Source organism: Notolepis coatsorum, assembly GCF_963971535.1.
Source record: "Notolepis coatsorum genome assembly, chromosome: 8".
NCBI classification, from domain to species: domain Eukaryota; kingdom Metazoa; phylum Chordata; class Actinopteri; order Aulopiformes; family Paralepididae; genus Notolepis; species Notolepis coatsorum.
This window is the reverse complement of record NC_140172.1, coordinates 148,442,224-148,456,479: the sequence shown is the minus strand read 5'-3', so window position 1 is coordinate 148,456,479 and position 14,256 is coordinate 148,442,224. Positions and strand designations below refer to the sequence as shown.

General features: G+C 47.5%; 1 protein-coding gene across 1 annotated transcript in view; it reads left to right on the top strand.

Moving 5' to 3' along the window:
* The window catches only part of cux1a (cut-like homeobox 1a), a gene marked incomplete at its 5' end in the record, with an annotated part of 168,706 nt that overhangs the window by 23,702 nt on the left and 130,748 nt on the right, over nt 1–14,256 (top strand). Inside the window, 2 exon segments of the mRNA XM_084320602.1 lie at nt 2,392–2,597; nt 13,183–13,268. Of these exon segments, the coding sequence (XP_084176728.1) occupies nt 2,392–2,597; nt 13,183–13,268 (292 nt within the window).

Here is a 14,256-nt window from a genome sequence, read left to right as displayed (position 1 = left end):
CTGTCTCTCGCTCTCCCCCCCTCTATCTCTATCTCTCTCTCTATCTCCCCCTATCTCTCTCTCTCCTCTCTCTATCTCCCCTATCTCTCTATCTCACCTCTCTCTCCTATCTCCCCTCTCTCTCTCTCCCTCCCCCTCTCTCTCTCCCTCTCCCTCTCTCTCTCTCTCTCTCTCTCTCCCTCCCTCCCTCTCTCTCTCTCTCTCTCTCTCTCCCTCCCTCTCTCTCTGGGGGGGACAAGGAGGTCCTAATGGAATCATATGATTGCATAATTACGACAGCTGTCTCATTAAGAAAACAGAGTAGAAGTAGGTCAGTCCAGTAATTAGTGGTGTTGTTGGCAGAACCCCGGCCTCCACCTCCCAGCAGGATCCAGGACTGGTCCAAGCTGTGAGGGCCAACATACAGTACATCACATGGTGTAACCGTGTTTTATTTAGTGTTCCAACACAAAGTACAATGGGATGTGACATGTTTCTCTGTCATTATCTTGTAATAGTATTGTCATGGTGCTGTCTCATTCAAAATCCTTCTACTGCTGCAAGGAACAGTTTTTAGATTCACTTATGTATATTTCTTTACAATATCATGGAGGACGCTAGAGTCAAAATCCATACCTTTACATGGATCCATGACAGAATACCTTCATAATATACCTCCCATTTACCCCCCCTCTCTTTGTCTCTCTCTCTCTCTTTCTCTCTCTCTCTCTCTCTCTCTCTCTCTCTCTCTCTCTCTCTCTCTCTCTCTCTCTCTCTCTCTCTCTCTCTCTCTCTCTCTCTCTCTCTCTCACTATCTCCCTCTATCTCTCTCTCTCTCTATCTCTCTATCCCTCTCTATCTTCTCTCTCTCTCTTTACTTTGTCTGTGATGATTATGACATTGCTGTGTATCAGCGTGTGTGTGTGGGTGTGTATCAGCGTGTGTGCGTGTGTATCAGCACGTGTGTGTGTATCAGCGTGTGTGTGTATGAGCGCATGTGTGTGTGTATCAGCATGTGTGTGTGTATCAGCGTGTGTGTGTGTGTGGGTGTGTATCAGTGTGTGTGTGTGTGTGTGTGTGTGTGTGTGTGTGTGGTGTGTGTGTGTGTGTGTGTGTGTGTGTGTGTGTGTGTGTGTGTGTGTATCAGCATGTGTGTGTATCAGCGCGTGTGTGTATCAGCATGTGTGTGTGTATCAGCATGTGTGTGTGTATCAGCATGTGTGTGTGTATCAGCATGTGTGTGTGTGTCCTCAGTGACAGTGCTTTCTCAGCACTTTGGCTCAGCACTGGGGGATGGGAGAAGCTACAAATAGTCCTGCTCTAACACACACACACACACACATACACTCATACACACCTACATACACACAGGACATATAGTACATACACACACACATACATACATACACACATGCACACACATACACACATTACATACAGTACATACATACACACATGCTGTACACACACACACACACACACACACGCACGCACGCACACACACACACACACACACACACACACACACACACACACACACACACACACACACACACACACACACACACAGACACACACACACACACTTACACGTCAGTGTCTGTGTTTTGGCTTCACACCGTGTGAGTGGAGGAAATATAATATGAAGTCTCTGATGATGGATAGTAAGTTGGTTGAAATAATTTATTCGTTTATATAATGGTCTTTGTGTCATGTACGTGTCACTTGATGTATTGCATCTTAATTTCTCTCTCTTTCTTTCTCTCTCTCTGGTGTTTTGTGTCTCTCTCCGTCTCTTTCTCTCCCTCTCTCCCTCTTTATCTCTCTCCCCCCTCTCTCTTCTTTCAATTTGCCTCTCTTTCCCTCCTTCTCTCTCCCTCCATCTCTCTCGCTCTCCCTATATCTCTTTCTCTCCTCTCTCCCTCTTGCTATCTATATCTCTCCATCTCTCTCTCCCCTCTCTTTCAATCTCCCTCTCTCCCTCCATCTCTCTCCCCTCTCTCTTTCAATCTCTCTCTCCATCTTTCTCTCCCTTAATCTCTCTCTTTCTCTCTCCCTCATCTCTCTCTTTCTCTCCCTCCATCATATCTTCCTCTCTCCCTCCATCTCTTTCTCTCTATCCCCCCTCTCTCCATCATCTCTCTCTCTATCTCCCTCCATCTCTCTCTCCTCCATCTCTCTTTCTCTCTCTCCATCTCTATCTCTCCCTCCATCTCTTTCTCTCCCTCCACCTCTCTCCCTCATCTCTCTCTTTCTCTCCCTCCATCATCTCTTCCTCTCTCACTCCATCTATTTCTCTATATCACCTCTCTCTCCCTCATATCTCTCTTTATCTCCCTCCATCTCTCTTTTTCTCTCTCTCCCTCTCCTTCCTCCTTTCCCAGAGATGACAATTAAAGCACTTGAGAGAAGATAGGGGAGTATGAGAGGACACTGAAGCAGCAGGCCAAGGAGCTGGGGCAGGAGGAGACGGAGGAGAGGAGAGCGGGAGAGGAGGAAGGAGAGAAGGAGAAGGAGAGAGAGGAGGAGGAGAAGAAGAAGGAGCAGAGTAACAATGACCATGCGGAGCAGCAGGAGGAGCAGCGGGAGGAGCAGCAGGAGGAGGAGGAGGAGGAGAGGTGAGCTTGACGGCTGTCTGTCTGGTTTCTTCTGGTTGTTACTTATGAATAACGAGACTCCCTAAACACCTGGTGTCACGTGTGCAAAGCCACCCCTACCTTATCCTTGCATGCATGTGCTATAAGTATAAAGTACGATTGAAATTGATTGATTGATTGATTGATTGATTGATTGAAAACTTTATTAACAGATTGCAGAATGGGTACACTACAGTACAGCTCAATACACACAATTGTTACAGTAAGGGGATGCAGACCAGAGAAAGACTTTCGTCTCGTTTACATCAGGGTCCCCCATTTTCAATTCATCATAACATATATGACACACACGACATACAGATAGACAGTACTGCTACATCTATACATTTATGACATATCAGATTTGCAAATACAGTACTGTTTGTGTTACAAAAAGTGTCTAGAAAAGAGTGTATATACATTTGACGTAGAAACTGTACATTGGAGGAGGTTGGTAGGTGGGGTGGGGTTGGGGGACGACGACTGTACATTGGAGGTGGGTGGGGGGGGGGGGGGGGGTTGGGTAGGGGGTGGGTGGGGGACACTGTACATTGGAATACTGACAAAGCCATACTTGGTCATTTACTGTATGAATAGAAAATTACTTTGGGTATGCAATCATCAAAAACAAAACAAAAAAGGCGGCTGGGTGGCGCAGCGGACATTGCGCTCGTTACCAACGCAAGACACACCGGTATCGATTGTAAACAGCGACTCCTACAGGTGGGTCAGGGCTCCTGCACGGCAGAGACAGGAAAATGGCGGGGGCAGTGTGAGCCTCCCCCACACGTTACTTCTCGCCAAATGAGAGTCCGCGCTGGCAGGTGAAAAGATGCGACTGGCTGCCCGCACATGTATCGGAGGGGACATGCGATGGGCTTCTATCCTCCCTACAACCGGCCAGTGGGGGGCACATGCGAGCAACGTTCAAGACAGGGGAGGGGAGAATTGGCACGGCTAAATTGGGATGGGAGAAAAATAGAAAAAAGAGGAGAAAAAAGTGGATACATTTTTTTTTAAATAAAATGCTCCACCTCTACCTTGACCGTAACCTCATTGGTCCTCACACTCCACCTTTGAATTAAATTACATTTAATATAACTTTATTGTCCACCAATCCAAGGTGTAAAATTGTCTTCGGCTCACCAAACAGGAAAATCAACACCAGAAGGCAGCTAGCACGTCATAAAACACAAACAGACATAGACAGGGTTACACATTAGAAACACATAAAAAAACAGTTGATGTCTGTGGCTTCCGTCTTGTTGGTCACTTAGCAGAATTAAGGATGCTTTAATGGCACTTGGAATGAAGGACTTCTTGAATATATTCCTAGTTGCCAGGGGGACTCTATAGCGCCTCCCAGAGCTCAAGAGCTCAAACTGGCTGAATAAAAGACGGGAGCTGTCTGCCGAGATACCCCTCGCCTTCTTCCTTGTTCTTTCTGTGAGGAGTACAGTTGAGGGCTTTTGGGGTTTGCCCACTACTGTATCTGGCAGTTCAGGTGACGAACCAAACGGGGGAAACGAAAAGTTAAAACACTCTCAATAAGGGTTTTGCACACCAGCTCTAAAATGTGCTGACTGACACCGAAGCCCTGGAGTCACTGAGTCACTGTGAATTTTTTAAAACATACTCTGTGTTTTCAGAGAAGCTCACCTGACAATCTCAGACTGTACCAAGATCTTATTTTTTTCCACTTTTTTCTCCCCATTTTCAATTTTTCTCCCATCCCAATTTCGTATTTCCAATTCTCCCCTCCCCAGTCTTGAACGTTGCTAGACTATGCCTCCCACTGGTCGGCTGTAGTGAGGATAGAAGCCTTGCATCACGTGTCCCCTCCGGTACACGAGGAGGCAGCCTGTCGCATCTTTTCACCGCAGCAGCTCGAACTCTCAGTGGCGAGGAGTAACGCGTGGGAGGCTCACGCTGCCCCCGCTACTTCCTGTTTCCGCCGCACCGGCGTCACCCAACCGACCTGTAGGAGTCGCTGTCCACAACGTCAAATCCCCACCCACCGGCTTTCCCACCCTCTAACACTGCCAATTGTGTTAGTATGACGGCCGGCCAAGCCGGTAGCAACGCCGAGAGCTGGGCTCGATACCAGCATCTCCTGCGTTAGTGGAGTGTATTCACAGTTTCAACATGTTGGCCATCAAGTGAAACTGGCTCGGTTTCCAGATCTTGCTTGGTATTAAACATGATTCGTTCTTTGGTCTTAGCCACATTGATTTCCAGCCGGCTAATGTTACACCACGATTCAAGAGCCTTAGTGTGGGCCAGGTAGACAGCTTTACAGAGCCTTAGTGTGGGCCAGGTAGACAGCTTTACAGAGCCTTAGTGTGGGCCAGGTAGACAGCTTTACAGAGCCTTAGTGTGGGCCAGGTAGACAGCTTTACAGAGCCTTAGTGTGGGCCAGGTAGGCAGCTTTACAGAGCCTTAGTGTGGGCCAGGTAGACAGCTTTACAGAGCCTTAGTGTGGGCCAGGTAGGCAGCTTTACAGAGCCTTAGTGTGGGCCAGGTAGGCAGCTTTACAGAGCCTTAATGTGGGCCAGGTAGGCAGCTTTACAGAGCCTTAGTGTGGGCCAGGTAGACAGCTTTACAGAGCCTTAGTGTGGGCCAGGTAGGCAGCTTTACAGAGCCTTAGTGTGGGCCAGGTAGGCAGCTTTATAGAGCCTTAGTGTGGGCCAGGTAGACAGCTTTACAGAGCCTTAGTGTGGGCCAGGTAGGCAGCTTTACAGAGCCTTAGTGTGGGCCAGGTAGGCAGCTTTATAGAGCCTTAGTGTGGGCCAGGTAGACAGCTTTACAGAGCCTTAGTGTGGGCCAGGTAGGCAGCTTTACAGAGCCTTAGTGTGGGCCAGGTAGGCAGCTTTATAGAGCCTTAGTGTGGGCCAGGTAGGCAGCTTTACAGAGCCTTAGTGTGGGCCAGGTAGACAGCTTTACAGAGCCTTAGTGTGGGCCAGGTAGACAGCTTTACAGAGCCTTAGTGTGGGCCAGGTAGGCAGCTTTACAGAGCCTTAGTGTGGGCCAGGTAGGCAGCTTTACAGAGCCTTAGTGTGGGCCAGGTAGACAGCTTTACAGAGCCTTAGTGTGGGCCAGGTAGACAGCTTTACAAAGCCTTAGTGTGGGCCAGGTAGGCAGCTTTACAGAGCCTTAGTGTGGGCCAGGTAGGCAGCTTTACAGAGCCTTAGTGTGGGCCAGGTAGACAGCTTTACAGAGCCTTAGTGTGGGCCAGGTAGGCAGCTTTACAGAGCCTTAGTGTGGGCCAGGTAGACAGCTTTACAGAGCCTTAGTGTGGGCCAGGTAGACAGCTCTACAGAGCCTTAGTGTGGGCCAGGTAGGCAGCTTTACAGAGCCTTAGTGTGGGCCAGGTAGGCAGCTTTACAGAGCCTTAGTGTGGGCCAGGTAGACAGCTTTACAGAGCCTTAGTGTGGGCCAGGTAGGCAGCTTTACAGAGCCTTAGTGTGGGCCAGGTAGACAGCTTTACATAGCCTTAGTGTGGGCCAGGTAGGCAGCTTTACAGAGCCTTAGTGTGGGCCAGGTAGGCAGCTTTACAGAGCCTTAATGTGGGCCAGGTAGACAGCTTTACAGAGCCTTAGTGTGGGCCAGGTAGACAGCTTTACAGAGCCTTAGTGTGGGCCAGGTAGGCAGCTTTACAGAGCCTTAGTGTGGGCCAGGTAGACAGCTTTACAGAGCCTTAGTGTGGGCCAGGTAGACAGCTTTACAGAGCCTTGGTGTGGGCCAGGTAGGCAGCTTTACAGAGCCTTAGTGTGGGCCAGGTAGACAGCTTTACAGAGCCTTAGTGTGGGCCAGGTAGACAGCTTTACAGAGCCTTGGTGTGGGCCAGGTAGGCAGCTTTACAGAGCCTTAGTGTGGGCCAGGTAGGGCAGCTTTACAGAGCCTTAGTGTGGGCCAGGTAGACAGCTTTACAGAGCCTTAGTGTGGGCCAGGTAGGCAGCTTTACAGAGCCTTAGTGTGGGCCAGGTAGACAGCTTTACAGAGCCTTAGTGTGGGCCAGGTAGGCAGCTTTACAGAGCCTTAGTGTGGGCCAGGTAGGCAGCTTTACAGAGCCTTAGTGTGGGCCAGGTAGACAGCTTTACAGAGCCTTAGTGTGGGCCAGGTAGGCAGCTTTACAGAGCCTTAGTGTGGGCCAGGTAGACAGCTTTACAGAGCCTTAGTGTGGGCCAGGTAGACAGCTTTACAGAGCCTTAGTGTGGGCCAGGTAGACAGCTTTACAGAGCCTTAGTGTGGGCCAGGTAGGCAGCTTTACAGAGCCTTAGTGTGGGCCAGGTAGACAGCTTTACAGAGCCTTAGTGTGGGCCAGGTAGGCAGCTTTACAGAGCCTTAGTGTGGGCCAGGTAGACAGCTTTACAGAGCCTTAGTGTGGGCCAGGTAGACAGCTTTACAGAGCCTTAGTGTGGGCCAGGTAGACAGCTTTACAGAGCCTTAGTGTGGGCCAGGTAGGCAGCTTTACAGAGCCTTAGTGTGGGCCAGGTAGACAGCTTTACAGAGCCTTAGTGTGGGCCAGGTAGGTAGCTTTACAGAGCCTTAGTGTGGGCCAGGTAGACAGCTTTACAGAGCCTTAGTGTGGGCCAGGTAGACAGCTTTACAGAGCCTTAGTGTGGGCCAGGTAGACAGCTTTACAGAGCCTTAGTGTGGGCCAGGTAGACAGCTTTACAGAGCCTTAGGCCATGGTTACACTTACAACGTTTAATTTTCGAATTATTTCATTTGCATGTCCAAGTTAAAGGGAAACGCCTTTTTGGCAGGAACACGCGTTTTCCTAGCGGCATCGCTCAAAGGGTGTTTTAGTTTTGAAAACTCCCCGACAACAGTGCCATGTAATTTGCGCGATCCAGATACGGAGCCGTTCATGCCCAACGCCCATGCGCAGTAGACACCGACGCCAAATTCTCCCCTGGCTGGACCTCGACTCCGTCCATTAGTCCAAACATCAGAACTATTTCTGGGAGTCACTTTGCAATATCGCGCTATAATTAATATAATTTGCTGTCTCCCGACACCAACCGGCCATATGGGGATGCTATACAGGATATCAGCTGCGTCCTCCTCAGATTGCTTATTCATGTGCTTTATAACGGAGAAGATGGATAACCATTTGACTCCATCCTCCCAGACACCGTCAGAGATTGATTTTGTACTTGCTTTAAATTTTCACCATAATTAATTAGATCATTCCAAACTACAACAGTCTGCATCCCCATAACAATTGTTTGCATTGAGCCGTATTGTATTGTACCCATTCTGTAATCTGTTAAATAACGTTTTCATCCATTTACTAGCATTAACGTTACTACGTTAATGTACGATAGCCTAAATGCTAACTATATAAATGGGATATGCCAATCACATTAGCATGTAGCTAACAACATCAGAGATCTTTTTGTGAGACTAAACTCTCCGCTCTTGGTGGTAAATTGTGTTGATGTTGGTTTTGTTTCATCAACAAATGAGGCAGAACACTTTTTTGCACTTTTATTGCACTTTGTTTCTTGCTGAAAAATAAATGCCATGTTGCTAAATGGCTCACGCGAGGTATTTAAAGATGGCAGATTTCTGTTTTGACTGAGCAGGAAGTGTAGGAAGTGTAGTGACGCGTTCTGTTTTTCTGATTGGTTGAAAATGGCCTTCATGTTTGAGCTACATCGCCACCTACTGCTTTGGCATTGTACTACGTGTATATACATCACTCGGTGCTCACGAGACAAATGACGTCTAACTTGCCTGCCAATACACAGCGTTCTCAAAGCGAAATGATATGAAATCGTTTTGGCTATGTAACCACAGCCTTAGTGTGGGCCAGGTAGGCAGCTTCACCAGAGGGGTCTTTTCCCTGCAGGAGGCCAACTAGGGCCGTGTCGCCAGCATACTTGATCAAACAAAAGTGTTTCTCTTTAGTCATACATTTATTTTGAAAAAGAGAAAATAAAAAGGGGGGAAAGACAGAAGATTGTGGGCAGCCTGTGCTGAAACGCTCCCACTGACAGAGACCCTCTGTGGGCGGAAAGAGAGGACAGCGCTGATCCAGAGAATTAGCCGCTTGTTGACACCGAGATCAGCTAGCCTTTCCAGGAGGATATGTACCTTCATTGAATTGAATGCAGAGCTAAAATCCACAAATAAAATGGTTGTTCAACTAACAAAGGCAATACTGTTATTTACCGGACGGCTGAATTTTTTACAGGGTCTGCCCATTAGTGTGTTCAGACCTTCCCGTCTTATATTACCTGTGATAGTGTCTGTGAGTTCATCAGGATCCTGCCAGGATTGAAAGAAAAGGTCCCAATTAGTCTCCTCAACAAAACAGTCTCTGAGTTCATCTCTGGATCTTTCGGACCACACACATGGATGTGCTTGGTGGTATGTTTCACCCTCTTCACCACACAGCCTTGTGTTTGGGCAGGAGATGAATTACATTATGGTCAGATTTCCCGAGGGGCGGTCTGGGCTGCATACGGCTTTATAAGCATCGGGGATGTTGCCCGTAGCGGCGGTCAAGTGTCCGAGTTAGACCAGTGGGACGGTCCACATATTGCCGGAGGGTATAGGCACATGTTCAGCCAAATTGCATGAGCTAAAATCCCAGAGAATAAATACAGGTTGAGTGTTTGACATGTTCTGTTTGACATGTGCTGGACAGCCTGTGTGTTTGACATGTTCTGGACAGCCTGTGTGTTTGACATGTTCTGGACAGCCTGTGTGTTTGACATGTTCTGGACAGCCTGTGTGTTTGACATGTTCTGTTTGACATGTTCTGGACAGCCTGTGTGTTTGACATGTTCTGGACAGCCTGTGTGTTTGACATGTTCTGGACAGCCTGTGTGTTTGACATGTTCTGGACAGCCTGTGTGTTTGACATGTTCTGTTTGACATGTTCTGGACAGCCTGTGTGTTTGCAGTGATTACATGTTTTGGACAGCCTGTGTGTTTGACATGTTCTGGACAGCCTGTGTGTTTAACATGTTCTGTTTGACATGTGCTGGACAGCCTGTGTGTTCGACATGTTCTGGACAGCCTGTGTGTTTGACATGTTCTGTTTGACATGTTCTGGACAGCCTGTGTGTTTGCAGTGATTAAATGTTTTGGACAGCCTGTGTGTTTGCAGTGATTAAATGTTTTGGACAGCCTGTGTGTTTGCAGTGATTAAATGTTTTGGACAGGCTGTGTGTTTGACATGTTCAGGACAGCCTGTGTGTTTGCAGTGATTAAATGTTTTGGGCAGCCTGTGTGTTTGACATGTTCAGGACAGCCTGTGTGTTTGCAGTGATTAAATGTGTTGGACAGCCTGTGTGTTTGCAGTGATTAAATGTGTTGGACAGCCTGTGTGTTTGCAGTGATTAAATGTTTTGGACAGGCTGTGTGTTTGCAGTGATTAAATGTTTTGGACGGGCTGTGTGTTTGCAGTGATTAAATGTTTTGGACAGGCTGTGTGTTTGCAGTGGTGAAGTCAGTTAAAATCACTCGGAGTGTGAATGTGATTAATCGCATGGAAGTACTCAACCTCTACTGTCTATGAATGTAGCGTAGCGTAGGTATTTTTTGTGTCAAAGACCCCCAAATTGATGAATGTTGAATTGATGAATATAAGCATATCCCCTCAACTACTGTACATATCCCCTCAACTACTGTACAACTACTGTACATATCCCCTCAACTACTGTACATAGATAGTAGTAATCTGGAAGGAAATCAATATATGTCATGCATGAGTGTAGCTGCAGTCATGTTATCCATGAATCACTTGAGTAGTGCTTGAGTGCTTGTTTAGGGAAATCTACTTTTAGAGCGCATCTTAAAGAGGTTGGCAGCGGCAATAACAATGCACAGCAATATACCCGATGCTTAATGCGTGTCGTCAGTTAAAACAGTCTGTTACCATTTGTAATAAATTACATTACCTCCACTCTGTCTGCAGCGGGTCTCTCCTCTCGTGGAACGGCATATTTCGGCAACGTGTGTCCGTATCAATAGTCTATGAACACACTATGCAAAAGTGTTGCGACATGTTGATGGCACAATTTGGAAATGCACCAACATGGGCCGCTGTTTTTATCTGTTAGATAACGCTAAGCTAGCTGTATTCCAACACAACAGACATTTCGCGGTAACACTTTTCACGGTAACGTTAGCGTACTATCCATGGAATCCGCTCTCATGCTCATGTGTTGTGTTCCTGCAACAACTCACGCCTTGCAGGTTTTCAGAGCGAGGTTTCAGAGCGAGGTTTCTGTTTCAGTGGCAAAAACAAGCACTTTTGGTGGGCGTATTGATTGATTGATTGAAAATTGTAATTAACAGATTGCAGAATGGGTACAATACAGTACGGCTCAATACACACAATTGTTAAGGGGATGCTGCAGACCAGAGAAAGACTTTCGTCTTGTTTACATCAGGGTCCCCCATTTTCAATTCATCATAACATATTATGACATAACATACAGATAGACAGTACTGTTACATCTAGGCATTTATGACATACCAGATCTACAAATATACAGTACTGTTTATGAGTACAAAAGGAGTTTAAAAAGATAGTATACATTTGATGGGGAAGAAACTGTACATTGGACGAGGTTGGGTAGGTGGGGTGGGGGGGGGAACTGTACATTGGAGGGGGTTGGGTGGGTGGGGTGGGGGGGGGGACTGTACATTGGAGGGGGTTGGGTGGGTGGGGTGGGGGGGGGGACTGTACATTGGAGGGGGTTGGGTGGGTGGGGTGGGGGGGGGGACTGTACATTGGAGGGGGTTGGGTGGTACAGTTGAAACAGCAAACGATCGATTACTCACACCCATCCCTAATGGATAGTCATGTACGGGCCAAGGCCAGTTCCTCAGGTGGTGGTGGGTGGTGGTGGTGGTTCTCTTTAGCTGTGGAGATAAATGGATGTTCTGAGCCGCCGTGGTGGAGGTGAACCTGGCAGAGTGATGGATGAGGCCCCCTGGGTGGGCCAGATGTTCAGGTATTAATAACCTCTCAGATCAGAAGAGGACAGAACAGAGTGTCTGTTTTGTTAGCTAAAAATACACCACTTAAGTGAGCTAGCAGTCCTTGTAGGACGCACCGTGGGCAGAGGGCGGCCGTGTTCGACTGGAATACATCAACCGGAATCACAGGGAACATGAACGGTTGTCGTGGTTTTAATTTCCAGTGCTGATCGACGGACCCCTCTTGAGGAGATGTGATGTTGTTCACGCTAACTAACCTCTTGCCTCTATACCTGTAGCCTCGGTGTCTAGCGGCTTGGTTGTTTTTCAATCTTTCATTATGTCATGTCATCAGTTGTGTTCCAAGGTGGGGTTTATTGTGTTTGGCTAATTGAACCCTGAAGAACCATATAACTCAGAGTGTGAACGTGATATATCACTAGAAAGTACTCAACCTCTACTGTCTTTAACTATGAATGAACTAGGGGTGTAACGGTACGTGTATTCGTCCCGTGAATTTACGGTACGGCCGTCACGGTGCGGTACGTGCAGCCATACGAAGAATACGCCTCACAGCGCAAACACACCAGTCGCACATGCAGGCACTCGCGAGGTCCATGCGAGAACAGCGTGCATGGCCGGGCACACCGAGTCCGACTTCAGAGCGGGCGAAAGTGCACATTTACATTGGAACAGCTGCAGGATCATTACAATTTTACAGTTTTCTTTCGTTTTCTTGTTCGCCCAATAATGTTAACCAAATGAAACCAATGGAAAGAAACACACCAACAAACACACCAACATTCTCCCCCGCCGGACTCGAGTAGGGTACATCTGCAGTTCATGGTTTCAAAAATGAACAAATTTATAGTTTATAGTTCTTTTTTCAATACGTTGCTGCAAGCTATTATTTGTAAAAAATTATTGAACCACAGACAGCAATCGGAATACTGGCATTTCCATAACGCTTTGCTGCCGCCCATTCAGTCCACACTAGTAGCAGCTGCAGCTTTCATCTCTACAGTATATTTTCAAAAACATGAGGAAAAACAAAAACAAAAACAGGACTTTTGCTTATTCTCAATGTGCCGTTTAAGGTTTGCTGTTGACATCGTCGATGTACGGACTTGCTTCTTCAAACCGGGTGGACAAAGTTTACAGACAAACGTTAGATTTTTTCCGTCTCTGAGTCAGCACTGACTTTAACGTTAAACTCTTTTAAATGCTCATACGCCGACGTCGTAGAGGTAGAGTCTGACTCTGAGCGAGTGCTGCTGCAGCTCTCGGCTTCGTCCATGATACTAATGCTCGCCGATTCCGCGGTTCCACTGTTTGTTGTGAGGAGTCTGATGACGTAGCCAGGGGTGACAGGCGCGTTGCCAGATTGGGTGGTTTTCCGCATTATTTTGAAGCCTGTTTACGGTGTGTTTTAACTGGGTTTTCGGCTGAAAGGCATATGAAATCTGGCACACCTTTGAACGCCAGGTACATCACTGCAACTTACCATATTTAGGCAATAAAGTTTGAAAACATGTTTCCTCTGAAAACGTAAAAAAAGGGAGTTGTTATATGATTCCTGGTCTCAGTGAATGTGACGGTGGTCTAATGTCTCCCTCCACAGTGTCGACAGAGAGCACAGCAGGACGCCCGACTCGGCCGCGTCAAACCTCCAAGAGGCGGACAGCAAGGCCCAGTCTCTACAAACAGGTACATAATCACCAGACAGCAAGGCCCAGTCTCTACAAACAGGTACATAATCACCAGACAGCAAGGCCCAGTCTCTACAAACAGGTACATAATCACCAGACAACAAGGCCCAGTCTCTACAAACAGGTACATAATCACCAGACAGCAAGGCCCAGTCTCTACAAACAGGTACATAATCACCAGACAGCAAGGCCCAGTCTCTACAAACAGGTACATAATCACCAGACAACAAGGCCCAGTCTCTACAAACAGGTACATAATCACCAGACAACAAGGCCCGGTCTCTACAAACAGGTACATAATCACCAGACAGCAAGGCCCAGTCTCTACAAACAGGTACATATCACCAGACAACAAGGCCCGGTCTCTACAAACAGGTACATAATCACCAGACAACAAGGCCCAGTCTCTACAAACAGGTACATAATCACCAGACAACAAGGCCCGGTCTCTACAAACAGGTACATATCACCAGACAACAAGGCCCGGTCTCTACAAACAGGTACATAATCACCAGACAGCAAGGCCCAGTCTCTACAAACAAGTACATATCACCAGACAACAAGGCCCAGTCTCTACAAACAGGTACATAATCACCAGACAACAAGGCCCGGTCTCTACAAACAGGTACATATCACCAGACAACAAGGCCCGGTCTCTACAAACAGGTACATATCACCAGACAGCAAGGCCCAGTCTCTACAAACAGGTACATAATCACCAGACAGCAAGGCCCAGTCTCTACAAACAGGTACATAATCACCAGACAGCAAGGCCCAGTCTCTACAAACAGGTACATAATCACCAGACAGCAAGGCCCAGTCTCTACAAACAGGTACATAATCACCAGACAACAAGGCCCAGTCTCTACAAACAGGTACATAATCACCAGACAACAAGGCCCGGTCTCTACAAACAGGTACATAATCACCAGACAGCAAGGCCCAGTCTCTACAAACAGGTACATATCACCAGACAACAAGGCCCG